Below are 17,489 nucleotides of genomic sequence, written 5' to 3' on the forward strand. Positions count from 1 at the left end.
TAAAAAAATCCCTTAAAAAAGTAAACAGTAAGGCTTCTTTGGAAATACCTAGCACAGCTACACAGGTGTTTTCAGTTCTTCATGTAGATTAAACATTGTCTCAGTTGGAAGTTGTGTGATGAAAGTAAACTCCATGAACCAATGACACGTTTTCCAGCTCAAACAGTGAACAGGGGAGTGAAGGAGACGTCATTTAAACACAATCTATCAGTCTAATCAGTCAGAATGATGGAAAACACGTGTGTGTGTGTGTGTGTGTGTGTGTGTGTGTGTGTGTGTGTGTGTGTGTGTGTGTGTGTGTGTGTACGTTAGCCGACTTCACTGTACAACAGACAAAGTGTAAAACACATTTTAGTTAATACTTCATTTACAAATGGGGAATCCATCATTTATAAAGTGTGGAACAATGCTTTATAAATGATGAATTAAGTGTTTACACATAATTAACTAGTATTATTATAAAGTGTTACCTAATCTCCAATGGCGTCTCGCTGCAGAGCTCCAGGCTCGCACACTTCCAGCTCTGGGGCCCATCGCCAAGACCCAGGGCGTGTTATCATATGTGTTAATTATGTGAAAAATCTCATTTTTTCACCGCGCTTTCTCATCAATAAATATCATTTACATGTCACTTTAATAGGGCGTCTCTGGCTCAATGGTTAGCATGCCCATCTTTCAATCAGAAGATCGGTGGTTTGAGCCCCCGCTCCACTAGTCCATGTAGGTGTGTCCCTGAGCAAGACACTTAACCCCTAATTGCTCCCCGTTGCTGTGCCTACAGTGAATAGAGCAAATATGTAAGTCGCTTTGGATAAAAAGTGTAGTACAGTGTATTGTTTTATCACCCTTCTCTTTCATAAATATTCTACTGAGGCTATATTTAATTAATACATCGTATCACGTCCAAACCAAAGGATCTCCAAAACAATATAATTTTTTTAATGTTTATATGACTATAACTGTGGCTCAGAGTAAAGAAGAGGAGAGGATTCGACTGATAAGATGCTCCTTCTGGTCAGCAGTGAAAAAGTCTCAAAGTTGAATTCACCGTCTTAGATCTTACATACCGATGATATTTACTCAGGCAATTGATTTGTCCGATTATTATTTGGATGGCAGATGGTGGGTCGGTGGTAATCCCAGCTGCCCATTGGCTTGACCCCTTGCACTTCACCCACCGCCTCCATAACCAATACGCGACAGCCCCCCTCCCCCGAAATCTTAACGAACCCGCTTAGCCGTGCGGCCAAAGAGCTGCTTTAAACTGGTGAGTAATGGCTCTGTCAGCAGTCAGTAGATGAGCCAGAGGGTGAGGGGTGTGGACGTGTGAGGGGGTGAGGGGATGAGTTGGGTATTAGAGCCTCATTAAAGCTGGGTCCTATTGTTCATTAAAGAATGTACTGTACACACTGTTACTGTGCAATTACCGAGACTCACAAAGAAAAGATTTACAATGCATTTATTTGTGTTCATCATGAGAAGAAAGAAAAACGCAAAGAAAAAGTTCATTTAAAATGTAGTGTTTCTAGTTTCTAATTTGCAAGTAAAATATTGACTTGAAAAAAATCTTGTACAATTAAAGCAAATTAAAAAAAATACAAATTGTCATTATTAATTTTTAGACAGTCTTTTTTTTTTTTTTAGATCAACTGATTGATTTTCGACAAACAACAGGTGCCAAAAATCAATTGCTCAATTTCCCAAATTTCCTACAAATATCTCTGAGAGTCCACAAGCCCATGAAACGCAGGAGAAACACTCCACCTGTTAAAACATCACTGTGATACTGTATTAAATCTGTTTAAACAAAGAAGTGACACTGTATTAAATATGTTTAAACAAATAAGTGATACTGTATCATACAGAAATGTAACAATGGTAATTTCAGTTGCCTCATTTGATTTAATCTTCTTGCTTCCTCTGCGTTTCCACAGGGGCCCTAATCTACTCTAAAGTCATGTGAACTAATCCACCGCAGCAGCAGCAGCGGCGGTCGAGGTTTAGGCCTTTGACTGATAGCCATCTGCCAGACGTGTGTTTAATTAGTTTGTTTTACTCAACTAACGCAAAACATGACACGTGGAAAGGTGAGAAGTGAACCTGGAGCCAGAGGCTGAAACTAAAAGGTTTGTACTTCAATGACAAATCACTTTTATCTGCTTCCTCCAAGATTTGTAAAACTACAAAAAACATTTATTGAATCAACATTAAATCATGGAAGTGAATTATCTGAAGTTAACAACTATATGTTTTACAATATGAGCACCTACAGGAATTTTGTGCATTACAAAAAATAATAACAATAAAATAATATTCAAAAATATGAATAGTATTTCTGTAATAGAGCTACAGAAGTTAGTTTATGTAATATAGTTAATTGGGTTTTAAAATAAAGTAGCATTTTCCAAATGTATTCCCTAATGGTTACATTATTTGGTGCAGTTATACTCTTTGATAACAGTTGACATTGAAGAGGATTATACAAATCTTCTTAGGATGGTTCACAGTTGTCATAATCATAAATTGTACCTCATGACAAACCCACTGGTTATTTATTAACAACCTCTGTTATCTGAAAATCCAATAAAATACAGTGATGAAGCTCCATAAAACTAGAATATTGTTAAAGATCTTTGATTAAAAATGATCAAAGCCATCAAATATACAACTTGATGGTAATGAAAAGGTGAAATAAGTGGATCACAATATTTACACATTATTGCAACTTTGATGACAACTGAATGGTAACACACAACGTCTACACGAACGTCAGCGTTGAGTGTATTTTCAACTCATGGCAAATTTTAGAAATGCAGCAATTTTTAAGAACCTTTAAGCTCAGATTGTCTCATTCCAGTTGCTGTACTTTGACTCCTCCTTCATGAGACTTGTGTGTTGCACTTAAAGGGTATTAATTAAGCAGGGATGTCCAGGGTCTAAAAGGATCGGCATCCAAATGTGTCACTTGATCCATGTCGGCAATATAACGCCCATATACCCACATCTGATCTATAGGTTAGTGTAAACATTTCTACTACGTTTCCAACAACAGTTAAAGATGTCTTCATGCATTAACACACCGAACAACAGATTCAAATGATCTCCACATCGGCTGTGATGCAGGAAAATATGTACATCAGATCAGATTGAGCAGACACTCAATTCAGTCACAAAATAAACCTAAACATAAACACAAGGACATAATTACATATTAACTTAAACCAAAGCACAAAGTGATATATCACATCACGCTTATCCAGAAGCATATTAGCTGCACAGATGAGAGCTGGCTTCCTTATATTTCTGTTGAGGTTTAAAAGGTATTCAGGAGGAAAACAGGACGCGTGAACTGTGGGAGAAGAGGCGGTGAGACCTATTCAAATTTTTGATAAAACATAAAGTGACTTGACAAAAACATCCTGACGCGCAGGTGTTTTTTGTGTGCAAGTTTCAAGTATTATTTTCCATTTATGGTTGAAAGGCACGACTGCCTGCTCAGCTCGCAGATGTGCAGCTGCTCTGTGTTGATCATGGCTATATGAAGAGAATACTCATTCCTATGAAAGTTTCTCAGTGGCGGATGGAGCGTTTAAAGTTTGATTTATTTGAAGTATAGAATTCAGACGAAAATACCGTGTGATCTTTCGACATTATTCCTCATCCATGGCCCCATGGAGCATGTGCCCTAGTGTTTCCTTTAACCCCGCCTCCCAGGCCTCGCTCCAGCCTCGTTCTCATTCACATGAACGGAGGGAGGAAAATAACTCTGGATTCGGCTACTTTTGGGACCTGTTGATTTACAAAAGGGCTACATATGTTTATGGGGAAAAATACATTTTTGGGCACCCTTGACATCACATGATGGACCTGGAAGTTGTAATTCCACAGTTTTACCACTATGCAGAATTGGCTTCTGTCAATGCGTACTCCTGGTGTAGCCTCCGGAAGAACTCAGTCACACAACTTCCCTCGTTCTCGGAATTTATTTTCCTTGATCACAAGTAAAGCAACAAGTGCTGCAATCGCGATAGCAGAGAGTCGTCCAGTCAACACGCAGGTTAACCGTCCAAAAACACCCCGAACAGCCGGAAGTTCGGCTTTTTAATACACAGTTTTCCGTCATGAACATCGAACATTTCTATTGGCTCTAACATTTCTAAAAGGAGGAGAATCGTGTCCTCATCTTTTCTGCTGCTTCTCTAATATACTGATAAACAGGTGTAAGTGTTGTAGTGCAAAGTGTGGAACCTTGAGGAACAGACAACCGGATTGTTCTCACAGAAACTTCTCACAGAAAGTATTTGTTAACCTCGGATATATCTTAAAGTTACAGAGTACTTCATCCTTCAAGTGGGATCAATTAGAGAAACAATTTCTTCATTTAGGCCAAAAAAGTCTTGACTGTGTTGAAAATACTTGACCAAGTTGTATTTAGGCTGAAATAACCAGATCCGAAAATGTAACATTCTGGTACAAACGATGTATTTAATCATTTCATTTGGAGGACTTCACCACTATCTTACGTAGAAAACAGGACAGACATTTTGTGATTTCACACAATGTTGGAACATTTTCTGGATTTGACCTCATTCAAATATGTGTCTCTTGCTTAATGAGGACCTGATTTCAAAGACCACTTCATAGATCCCAGCTTCAGTGTTTCACTGTGTTAGTGTGAATCAAATACTGTACATGTGATGCCCACTGACACCGACAGAAGGCCTTACTGTATGCCTTGAATGCAAGCAGTGTTAATCAAAACAAAACAAAGCCAGCAGCAGCAGCAGCAGTTGGCTGCTAAGTGTCTGTGGATCTCCTAAACAAACCGCGGGGCCCTGAGCTGCATCAAGAGGCTCAGCCGAGGTCCAATCTGACATTTATCTCTCTGGGCCGTTCTGCTGATGGCAGCGCGACGTCGCTTTAGGAAGCAGCTGTTTACTGTCAGAGATCTAGGTCAGGACAGAGAGAGCTGGACACACGACCGGCTGCACTCCTGCCAAGAGTTTACACACAGACTGCACGACCTCCAGAGGGGCCTGGCTGATCCAGAGGGGCCCCTGGCTGATCCAGAGGGGCCCCTGGTGGATCCAGAGTGGCCCCTGGTGGATCCAGAGTGGCCGCTGGCTGATCCAGATGGGCCCCTGGTGGATCCAGGGGGCGCTGGGACGTTTGATATTCAAGAGTTGATATTTTACTGGGACATGAATGTGTTAAAGACGTGCAGGACAAGAAACCTCAGCACAGAACGAGAGTGAGAGTGAGATAGTCAAACAATCCAAAAACGTTATGTATCGAAAGGGGCAAATAGAATAAAATCAGAGTTACCATAAGAAAAAACATCAAAACCATAAAACACCTATGATGTGTGTTCCAGTCACCAAGAAAAAAATATATGTTTTCTGTAAACCACAGATACGTTTTTGTATTTGCAATCCTGCATTTAATCAACTCAAAGGAAAGTCTTCCACAAACAGTTGTGAGCAACAAACTAAACGTTTTTTTTGCAAAATATCTGGGTTATATTATTGGTTGTTGGTGAGTCTCTTCACAGTAAAGTTGTAGCTTATTTTCAGTGTGTAACAGATGTGAAGAACTCAACCTCTCGCTGGAGGACGCCCCCCGTCGTACGTTACATAGCCTGGTGGCTGAAGGTGGATTTGGTGGAGACTGACTGCATTTGCTTGTGCCGTTGATTAAAGTCTCGGGAACATTGGTGGCAATGAAAAGGTAAAGCTTCACCCTCTCTCTTTGCGTGGAAGAGTGGATGGGAATGAGTGGAACTGGGATTTGCGATTGAAGACGAAAAGTGTCCGCGTTGACTGACCGGTTCATCTCCACAGAGACAAGTGATGTGGAAGATGAAGAACTGCTGTCAGGGCTTTCCACCTGACACACAGGTAAGAGGCTCAACGGCCACAATCAGATCCCAAAGGCAGCTTTATCACACTGTTATATCACACACACACACACACACACACACACACACACACACACACACACACACACACACACACACACACACACACACACACACACACACACACACACTCACTGATGCAGGTCTGATGTGAGCACACAGCCACACTGCCACCGTCAGCACTGGCCAGATCAGATTTAACAGCCGCTCGCCCTCATCTCCACCCTCCTCCTTGAGTTTCCTTCATGATCCATGGTAACACTCTCTCCCTGTGTGTGTGTGTGTGTGTGTGTGTGTGTGTGTGTGTGTGTGTGTGTGTGTGTGTGTGTATTATCCTCTTCCATATGCATGGCCTGCGGTGTGGTTTGTAGAAATTCTGAAAATATAGAGAAATGCCATCACAATTACCCAGAGGCAGTGACACCTTTACAATAATTATTTTTGTCCAAAGAATAGTACAAATGTGTATATATATATATATATATATATATATATATATATATATATATATATATATATATATATATATATACAAAATAAAAGTAAACATTTAATAATATTTATATCAATAATAATAATAAAAGTAAATAAAATTAGGTTTGGTTCAGGAAATATCTTAAAGTATGGAGTTTCTGGGAGAAATCTGGGACTTTGAAGTCAGAAAATCAAACCTTAAACAAATCTAAAGAGGCTGCAGCTCTATCAGACGCAGACCTGTTGATGGATGTTTCAAAGGCTCTTATGAAGTACAGCATGAACATCATTACATAACACGGCTCCTCTAATCATTCTTTGAGTCTTAATATAAGGCTGTTCCCATGCTAATCTATGTCTTGGTATAATCTATGGCCGGCTCATGTAAGCAGGTCTTGCCCTAAAACTTGGTGTCACATCGACCTAAGCTTATTGTTGTTATCATTATTATTATGTAAACTTTCATAATGCTGCGATTGGCCCTGGCCAGCAGGCGGCATCTTCTAAACATAGAGAGCAGATCTGATCTGCAGCACAACACCTTCACATGTGTTTTTATGTATCCAGACCCAGATGCAGATTAACAGACAGGTTGTTCGTGGACAGGTGACACAAAAGATGTATGCAGATGACACGATCATAAATGGTCGCGGTAGAACAGAAGCACGAACGTTAACACCCTGTCTGACGGCCATTATACACATACTTATGATGTGCTGTAATCTGGTTGTAGCACTATAAATAGACACTAATTGCAGGTCACTCACTGGCATTTTAATTTATTTTGAAAAGATCATCGTGTTATAGTTGTAATACATTTTAATCTTTTTGTAATCACTGTTATGAAATGATTATGCTATAATGTGATTATAAGTCACATATAAAGAAAAAGAGCTGCAGGAAAGTGAGTAACAAATATCCACAAATGTTTATTACCCCACGTCCTACTTAATTTATTAGAATTTTCCTTTTTTCTCTCTTTTTTTTGTAATTATAACCAAAGTTTACATTTGAAGGTTTGCAAACCCTGACCCTGTTTGCATACCTCACATTGTTTGAGTGGATAATACATGTCATTTCAATAAATAATAAAGCAATAATGCTTTCCCTCATGAGGTCATTTTGCTCATAAGATATTAAAAGGCACCACCAGCACATTATAAGTAAATTAAAGCTGCATAATACATGAAGAAGAGATGAGCTCGTCAGTTAGTTGGTTCGGCTCTAAATGCTGTTTCTGAGCTTTTTTACTTTTTGACGGTCTGGTTTGTTTAATTATGGGAAACACTATTATATATTGTCATCATAAGCAAATAGTAAAAATAACTATAGAGCACGCTATAGTACGTACGTACTTTCTTTTTAACATAAAACAACATTTTAATGTTTAAAAGTTTAGTTTTCTGAGAACAAATAAGGTTGAAGCTGAAATATGGTTTCCTCAGGACAACATGTTTGGTTTGGGGGACGTATACAACAAACATAATGAGTCACGGACCAGACAATAGTTTTACACTGCAAGAAAATCCATGTTTCTAGACCAGAAAAACCCAGAGATGCCATAGAAAATTAATTTTCAAAAAAAAAAATAACTACACAACAATACTAAACAGTTTAACGATTTACGTAAAAATAATTTACTGGTGTGGCCACAAATTACAAAAATATATTTCTGAATCTGCTGCTCTTAAATTTAAATTAAATTAATTAAATACTTTTAAACTCTAATCCAGAGCATGGCCTAAATGTCCACTAAAATATGATGATGCGCAAAATTAAAGTTAAAGTTATATAAGATGGTGCATCTGAAATGTACTCAGGTGGACTTTGTGGTGACTCAAAAGACAAATCAGGCAACTGCCCCTCAGTTGCACTCATGTCATTTACGGGTTTCTTTGTGCTGGATTCTAATGGATTAAAAACAGGCAGGACATGTTTGCTTTTCATGAAATCCTTTTACGTAAATAGCAGCATCCCTAGGGATTTTGTTTATTAATAAAAACAATGCATATTTTGTTTTCATTAAATTTTTAATAATCTCATTATTTCATAAAAAAACAGGGCTAATATTTATTTCTCAAATTAATACACTTCTGTAGGTTTGTAAGCGCTTTTTTAAGTGCTTTTTTTTGCTCATTATAAAATGCATAAAATCAGGTGCAGTGGAAATCTACCTCGCCTGTTTCCTGACTTTTTTTGGAATCAGGAATGCCTCCGTAACCATCAGTACTAATCAGTGTGTAATTGGGTGAATCCATGCAGAAAGCCTGCAGAAACACTGATCTCAGAAGACTAATTAACTGGTAAATCTTACAAAGGTCAACAGTGTGTTGGCCAAGGATGAAGAGAGTAGCCACCATATGGCTAAAGATGCCCACAAGAAGTGTGTTCACTGCTCTTTTAATCTTTTGAGCTAATTGTGTTTCTTCCCCCCTCCGTCTTCTGGTGACTGCGGCTGGGGCCCAGGCAGACAAAATGTGGTCAAACTCTAATCTACTTAACTGCCTTCCACTTTGTTTTTCCAATTATGGCGGAGCCTTGTTATTCTGGAGCTGGAAGTCGCTGACTTCGACATTCGTTTTGCCCTCCGAGCACATTTTCCGCTTAAGAGTTCTGACTGTGAACACAGTTGTTTTGATTTATTTGTTCAAATATACAGATATTGCAAAATAACCAAAATGAAACGACTGTGAGATCCGGTGCTCAAAGTCAGGATTTAGTCAGGATTTAAAAAAGAAGAAAGATCTGACACATTCTTAATATTTATCATCTTCTTTTTGTCACACAGTTCTATTTTATATGAACGCATTTTATTTTATATGTCTAATTGTGTAATGCAATAAGGTGGTAGCTCCGCTCAAACCAATGTGACTTAATGAGAAGTCGTATTGCCTGAGCCAGAAATCTCCACATCAGCTCTTACATGCACCAGACATTACACTTTCATTCCTATCTATATTGTGAAGCCTTCTGCAGAGAGGTTGGTTCATATATCCTTTACAGCCGGATAAAAATAAAAAAAGAGGCATGTATAATTTTTTGTGTGGCTGATGACACTGTATTCTGAAGTATGAAGTGATAAATAGGGATATCTAAAATTTCCTCTGTAAAACCTTTGACTTTGACTAAAATATCTCAACAAAATGCAGAATTGTTTCCGTTTTTGCCTATGGTTAATGCTGTGAATTCAAAACTACATGGTTAGGTTTTGAAAAACGTAAGTTAAGTAGCCAGCGTAAGTAAATTGTTGACTTTTGGTTTCACATGAACAGCGCCCTCTTGGGTGAAAGTCGTGTGTTCGTTTGACCCACCCAGGCACCCGTACCGCCTCCCTACGTGGACTTTCTCGCTGTTCGTCACCTGACTGTCAGATCACGCGCTCTGAGCGCCTGTTGCTGTGGCGTGGAACCACACATGCGACTTCGTGAGACACGACTGAGAGTTAATCATCAGCTGCTCAGATCCCGTCAGCACTACTGAGCTTTTTTGTCTTTAGCTCATTGTGTTGGTTTTCTGACCCGCAACTGGCAGCTTGTTTTTAGCAAACATTTGTTCACCACCTGCCCGGCACCAAACGGCAGACAGTGGAGTGGTAGAGACAAAAAAAAGAGAGAGAACAGGCACAAAAGGAGAGTGAATATGCCTCCAGATAAACATTGATGTTGCTGTGTGTCCGCAGCTTAATGAGCCGATGATATGTCAGATGTTGGAGTTTGAGCTCGCTCCTCACTGAAAACTCAATTAACGCAGCTTAAAAGCATTCACATGTCCAATGTAAGATCAGTTATCAGCCAATAACAAGCACAGAACAAACAGCAAACTGAAAAACAAACAACAGTACAGATGCCAGCGCACAGATGTCAGAAACATGGCAGCTTGCATCCTCTGTGTGAAGAAACACACGCTGAGGATGAGCAGAAAGAAGCATTGTTTGACACCTGCTTTGAATTAATGAACTGAAACGTTTGATTTTCACAATCTTTCAGTTTTTCTCTTGCTTTCCTTTGCTTTTCTTGTCTCAATCACAGCAATATCGTACAGCGCTTTTCATGTTGGCCCAAACTGTCTGGCCTCAATTTCATTTAAAGATGACTGCAAGGCTGCTTGTTTCATATTCTCTGGTTGTTGGCAGCTTTGGTCCTCCAGTCTTCTGTTGACTGCGGCTTAACACCGCTGCCTATGTAAATGCCACATGTATGATGATTCTAGCTTCTTAATAATAAATGGGAGACCCTCATGAATGAGCTAAATTAGTGTCGGCTAAAACATCAGCCATTCAAAACTCTATTATTCCCTATGTGACCTTTTTCGTCTGGCAGCCAGAGGGAAGCGGATGATCTCTAGTTTGTACAAAAGAAGAGTGAAATGGGAGTTAATAAGCAGCTCCTCAGCAAACACTGGGGGTCATTATGAATTGGAGGCAATCACACAGATCAAATATACAGTGTGCGGAAATGGAGCTGGAATTTTGGAGGGGAAATACAACAAATTGAAGAGGCTGGTAAATATAATAATGTGCGCCTCATGTAATCATCCCTTTTAAATGCAGATACCGAAGAGGAGCGTTGACTGATGGATGCCCTCGTGGAGAGAGGAGACACGAGGAGACGGAGCCGCATGGGAACCGGTCTAAAGTTACAACTCTTCCAGCAGAGAGTTTCAGGAGTCGTCGCTTCTGCCGTTCCTCTTCAGTTTTTTTTCTCGTTTCGCAGACACGATGAAGACGTGAGTCCGAGCCCCGGCACCAATGTTCTGTCAATGTGACTGATTGATCCAGTATGTGAACAGTAAAGATTAAGAGGATGACAAATAGGCACGCTGCTTACACAGCGCGTGGGGCTAATCCTCTCGCTCCACCACCCCCTCCCACCTCACTCTGGGCTCCCTTTTGAGGCGCTGCCACCGAGGAAGCACCCACAGACAGTGACGGACCCCGACGGCAACCTGTTGATCTGCCACACGACGGGACCTCAGCCCATCTGCAGCTCCCCATCAGAGGCTGCAACACAGTAGAGGAACCATCTGCCCACTGGGGACCTGCTGGAGGCCGGGCAGCTACATAATTCATATTTTTTGCTGCAACAAACCCAGAAGGAACTTGAACTTTTGCGTGCGTCCATCCTGGACATTGTTATCTTGATATTTCACAAACTTTAGAGAAGAGGACTACTAGTTTCTTATCTCCATTCGCCGTCACTCCGGCAGACATTTTCTTAGTAAAGGACAAATAATGATGGAAGATCACCTGTTGAAGATGCCCATGGGGCCGTCCTCTTCCTTCAGTGAGTCTTCTGGGAGCGGCGGGATGGACGACAGCAGAGGAGGTGAGAGTTTCACATGACCACCGGCAGCCACAGGTGTCCGTGAAGCCTGAACGATGGGACACAAACCTGGTCTGGAGTCAGGAAAAGAAAAAGTAGACTTATGGAGGTTTTAGATACTCATCATCTTGTTTTTTTTTAAATTACAAATTTCTGTTTGGGTTTCTTAGATTTGACTACTCGGATGACAAAAATGTTTTGTTTCTTCTATCTGTTTAAATGTTTGACTTAAAATACAACCGTTTAATTGACCAAAACTGAAGGTAAAACTAGTTGATAGCTCAAAGGATTTCTTAAATACGAATGCATTTGATTAGAGTAGAACGAGACCAACATATATACAGTATATGTACCATGCAGCTCGAAGCAATGCTATCTGAATGTATGTATAATTAATGGGTTTATTTGGATTAATATCAGTATATCAGCATCGTCTGTGTTAGCTGTTATTCTGCCTCCAGCCATTTTATTGTTTTCATTTCATAATCTTGCACTAAATAAGCTTTTGAGACCTAAGCGGCTGCTGCAGTAGTAGACTGAGCTGACAGTGCAGATGGCAGGCACGAGTGTGAAACAATACCAGGCCACATGAATGGCACAAACCAACTGTGTGACTGTGTTTTGACCCACAGCCAAGAGTCCATCTCCGGGCAAAGCCCTGAGCCCGGCTCTGGTGTGCAAAGTGTGCGGAGACACCAGCAGCGGGAAACACTACGGCATCTACGCTTGCAACGGCTGCAGCGGCTTCTTCAAGCGCAGCGTGAGGAGGAGGCTCATCTACAGGTGAGAAAAAAACTCCAACTCTGCTGCTGAGTTTTGTCATTTCATAATTTAAACATACCAAGATGAAAGGCCAGTTAGTATAAGAGGTGCATTATGGGAGGCATTTTATCCAAAACATCCTCACGGCCATTAACTGTAGTTTAATCCCAAATTAAAAAACACATGTTGTAAAATATTGTATGTCATTCAGAACCAAAGTGCAAATGTACATTTTTGTGACATTTCTTTTCAAAAGTAATGTCTTTAAATTGGCAATTTGTTGAAAGTTATGCTCTAAAGTATTTCAAATTGAGGATTTTAATGAGGATTAAAGTGTCGGTTACAAGTGGCTTTCATCCTCATACAAAAGGAGTATGAAGATAAATTGATTATTATTTAAAATATCTCTGATTGCTTTGATTTGACTGTCCCTTTTAACGTCTTGGTTGTGGGTTCACAGGTGCCAGGCCGGTACGGGCATGTGTCCAGTGGACAAAGCTCATCGCAACCAGTGCCAGGCGTGTCGGCTGAAGAAGTGCCTGCAGGCGGGCATGAACAAGGACGGTCAGTGTGTTTACCACGCAGCATCGGATCACAGTCAGAGACTGACATCAAAACTACAGATGTATCTCATGATTATTTCCTCCCTTCCCCTTCCCTCCCCGTCCTGTTCTTTTCCTCTCTGCAGCAGTACAGAACGAGCGGCAGCCTCGCAGCACAGCTCAGGTCCGCCTGGACTCCATCGACGTGGACTCTGACAAGGAACACCTGGCCACCACGCGGGAGCCCACCTCCTCGTCCTCCTCTTCTTCCTCCTCCTCCTCATCCTCCTCCTCCTCAGTCATCACGTGGCCCCACATCACCTCCTCCATGTCCATCACCTCCTCTGCGGCCCCCCAGCGCTGCACCAGTCCCCAGAACAACCACCGCTTCATGGCCAGCCTCATGACGGCCGAGACCTGCGCCAAGCTGGAACCCGAGGACGGTGAGGAGGGTTTGGGGATCTAGGATCAGATTAGACAGAAGGGTTGCTTTAAGTCTATGGCGCAATTTCACCAAGTGTTCTTCACCACAGTGTTTGTATTCAAACTTGTGATATTGTAAATTAAAACAGCATTTTGACAGCATGTTGTCCCCATAGATTTAAATAGTTGTGGATGAAAGTGGGTATATTGGGGTAAAACATGAGGAGTTGGTCAAACACATTTTTTATATTTAATTAAATATAAAATCAAACAGTGTTAGTATGAAGCATACACGTTGAATGTTAACATGTTAGAATATGTACACATTTATACCTTTAGGATGCTTGTAGGATGCTAATTTGCTGTCTTAATCACAAAATGATTGTAGTTATTGTGTATTGTGAGTGGATTTTTATTGTGTTTTGTGTGTCTAAGTGTTCTGATAAATACTCTAAAACAATCAAATATTTAATTGATGATATAACACAATAAATACAATCAAAATATGAAACAATATATAATTATTTCCATTTTGCATGTGTGCTATTCAGCATGTATCGAGACAGTGTTAGCATGCTAACAAGCTAAAAGGACCAAAGTTAAAATGTTAACATGCATAATTAAACTAGTTTAAGTTCCGCATGAGCCTGACCTCGTCTTCTCTGATTTCAGTCGACGAGAACATCGACGTGACGAGCAACGAGCCGGAGAGAGCGTCCTCGGAGTACCACATGGCTTTGTACCCGTCCAGCTCCGAAAACGTGTACGAGACCTCGGCGAGGCTGCTCTTCATGTCAGTGAAGTGGGCCAAGAACCTGCCGGTGTTTTCCAACCTGCCCTTCAGAGACCAGGTGAGACTATACTATGTATATATATATATATATATATATATATATATATATATATATATATATATATATATATATATATATATATATATATATATAAATATATATAGATATAGATATCTATAGATATCTATATATAGATATAGATATATACACGCTACTGGAGACTTTATTGTTTTGCAAGTAAAAGTACAGTGTTGAGAGAAAAGATTGATGTTGGTGATGTCAACATTTTCACCAGAGTTGAAAATATTTCAGTAATTCCCCTCTTACTTTTAAAACTATGGAATTCCATTCACGCTTTATTTCATTAATAATTATAAATATGTTTTATTCAATTCGTCCCTCCATCGGTTTCCCCCCTCATCATTCACTTTTTATTTGACAAAAAGGTTTGCACAAAATGATTAATATATTTTGTCATATCATTTTTTTTCAAATGTTGCTTTTTAAGTAATCATTTGCACTGGTTGACAAAAATTAGATTCAAATGGGAAACTTATGACTTTGTTGAACGAGAAGAATTAATTGAAACAAAATTTTTTATAAATTGAATTCAATAGATTTTAGATTACTTAATTGAATAGAATTTACTTAATTCTACAAACATTTTAATTTCAATATTTTTAAATACTGTTGTCCTTAACTGTGCATTAATTAATACTGTCGCGTTAATATCTATTTTGTATTATATGTTATAATTGATCAACAAGATACCTCATTTAGCAGGAATGAACTCATATAGCCTCCTTTGCCCACTGTGGCTAGCCAGTGAAGCTAAACACAGCTTCATTTCCTTCATAGTTGTGACTTTTTCGCTCTTGCTCTTGTCCCCCAGGTGATCCTGCTGGAGGAGGCGTGGAGCGAGCTCTTCCTGCTCTGTGCCATCCAGTGGTCTCTGCCTCTGGACAGCTGCCCGCTGCTCTCTGTGCCAGACCTGTGCCCCGGCATCCAGGTAAAGACCAGCTACACCAGCCTGGACCTGCGCCTCCTGCAGGAGGTCTTCAGCCGCTTCAAGGCCCTCGCCGTCGACCCCACTGAGTTCGCCTGCCTCAAGGCCATCGTGCTCTTCAAGCCAGGTGAGGACGACGGCATTATGAGAGGTTGGCACTATGAATAATCCACAAAGCATTCAGGTTTAACAATCTCATTGTTGCCATAAAACAGACTTTTCTCATGCACTGTCTGTACCACTATAACTACTATAACTATGACTATAACTAACCCATGTGATCAATTTGTATGTATCCACATAATCATGTGCAAAAGACGGATGACATCGTATAAAGAGCGATATAGTCTGTAAAGGGAGGAGGTCGAGGTTAACGGAGCTCCAGACTTTCACCCAGGAGACCGTTGTTCTTGTCCCAAGTTGACGTAGTTATTTTAACCCAAACGTTTAATTATTTGTTACATTACTTCCATACTTGAGTCACGAACCTCTGTAGTTATTTTAACCCAAATTAAGATCTGTTCCTAAACCTAACAAATTAGTTGTGTTGACTGAACAGAGCAGGGACTCGTGTTGCTGGACTTTTGCAAGAGAAGGCATGAAGAATTATATATAATCATATAAGATAAGACATCATACGAATCGCTATGTCAGGATACATTGAATAATACGATTTTAAGAGCCGAAGGGACTGGGATAGATCAATAAATCGGACCGCACTTCGGCAGATTAATTTTAGGATCCTAATGATTTCAGGTACCCCCGATCTTTCCTCTAGCGTCACTGTTCACCATAATTATAAAATGTTTAATATAAATGTATTAAACATAACCTAAACCCCACCACAGGTTGTCATGCTGAGGACATTTTTGCTCTCATGGTGACAAACTGTTTACATTTTTAGATATAAATAATTCAGCTCTAAATGGGTGTAGTTATGCGTAGAGTGTGACACCATCTCATATAACACTCTTTCAGTATCTGTTTCACAGTATTTGTCTGAATTTGTGTGACTCACGCTGGTGTTTGCTCTCCTGCACAGAGACTCGTGGTTTGAAGGATCCAGAACAAGTGGAGAACCTGCAGGATCAGTCTCAGGTGATGCTGGGACAACACATCCGCTCACACTACCCCAGTCAACCAGCCAGGTATGCTATCTACGTTACCTGTCTCATAACATCACAGTTAAACATTTCCACCTTTAAATGCTTTTACTCTGTTAAATCTAATTATAATTGTTGTCTTTTCTTTGTTACTGGAGTTAATTTGTGATTGGAAATTAACTTTTAGGTGAATACTCTTTCTGTTGACAGTAGAAACTGGTTTCTGCGTTAACTCTTCTACAATGAATTTCTCCCTTAAAGGGTTATGGAAAGGTTCCACTTTTTAATCTTAAAAAGGACATATTCCAAAAAGATTGAATGTAGATGTTTTCTATTCAGAATACAAGGGAATTACAAATTTGATTTGGGAGCACTACAACAAAATCATGGAGCGTACCTTTTAATTTTAATTGTCGTTAATTATGCAAATGTCCTCATTACAAAATAAATAAAAAACAGGGGAACAAATAAATAGATATAATAATAAAAAGTACATAAAATAATTATCTAATTACTAAGGTTTCCAGCTATCTCAAAACAGCAGTTTTCAAATTAAAACTTGTAATGGTAAACTCTAAAACCTGAAAGACATGCATGTAGACTGGCACTTTGCTTATTGACACGTGTGTTTGAAGTGGATTTAATCATTATTATGATCAACAAATCATGAATGCATGCTTTACTATTTCCTGTTGTACACAGAAGTTGATTATATCTTTTGTTTCTTTTGTGTATTCAGGTTTGGAAAGCTGCTTCTTCTTCTTCCCTCTCTGCGTTTTGTGAATTCGGAGCGGATAGAGCTGCTGTTCTTCCACAGGACCATCGGAAACACTCCCATGGAGAAACTGTTGTGTGACATGTTTAAAAACTAAGAACCTGTGCAGTCATCGATGACCTCCATGTTTGGAGGGATGCTATTTGACAGATATTTGCTTTGTATTCCTGTATACATATCAGAGATTCTGCATGCTGTTATTGTTTCTTAAAGGCCACTTTATTATTTCTTTGTTGTTTCCACATCAGGTCATTCTGAAAATGCAATTCAGTTCTTGTCATCCTGCTTGCTGTCTATTTGTATGATATTTAGATTTAGATTTGTGTCTGAAGTGACTCACGATCACATTTCATCCTTAGTGTTTCATTATCT

General features: G+C 39.7%; 1 protein-coding gene across 1 annotated transcript; it reads left to right on the forward strand.

Moving 5' to 3' along the window:
- Positions 1 to 11,621: 11,621 nt before the first annotated feature.
- On the forward strand, positions 11,622 to 17,214 carry LOC306735770 (photoreceptor-specific nuclear receptor-like; the record flags this gene model as incomplete). The annotated part of the gene is made up of 8 exons (XM_079217319.1): positions 11,622 to 11,715; positions 12,345 to 12,495; positions 12,935 to 13,038; positions 13,163 to 13,459; positions 14,112 to 14,290; positions 15,126 to 15,366; positions 16,282 to 16,387; positions 17,082 to 17,214. The coding sequence occupies 8 exons, from the start codon at positions 11,622 to 11,624 to the stop codon at positions 17,212 to 17,214; spliced, it is 1,305 nt and encodes a 434-aa protein (XP_079073445.1).
- Between the last annotated feature and the right edge of the window lie 275 nt (positions 17,215 to 17,489).

Source organism: Taurulus bubalis, assembly GCF_910589615.1.
Source record: "Taurulus bubalis genome assembly, chromosome: 4".
Lineage (NCBI taxonomy): Eukaryota > Metazoa > Chordata > Actinopteri > Perciformes > Cottidae > Taurulus > Taurulus bubalis.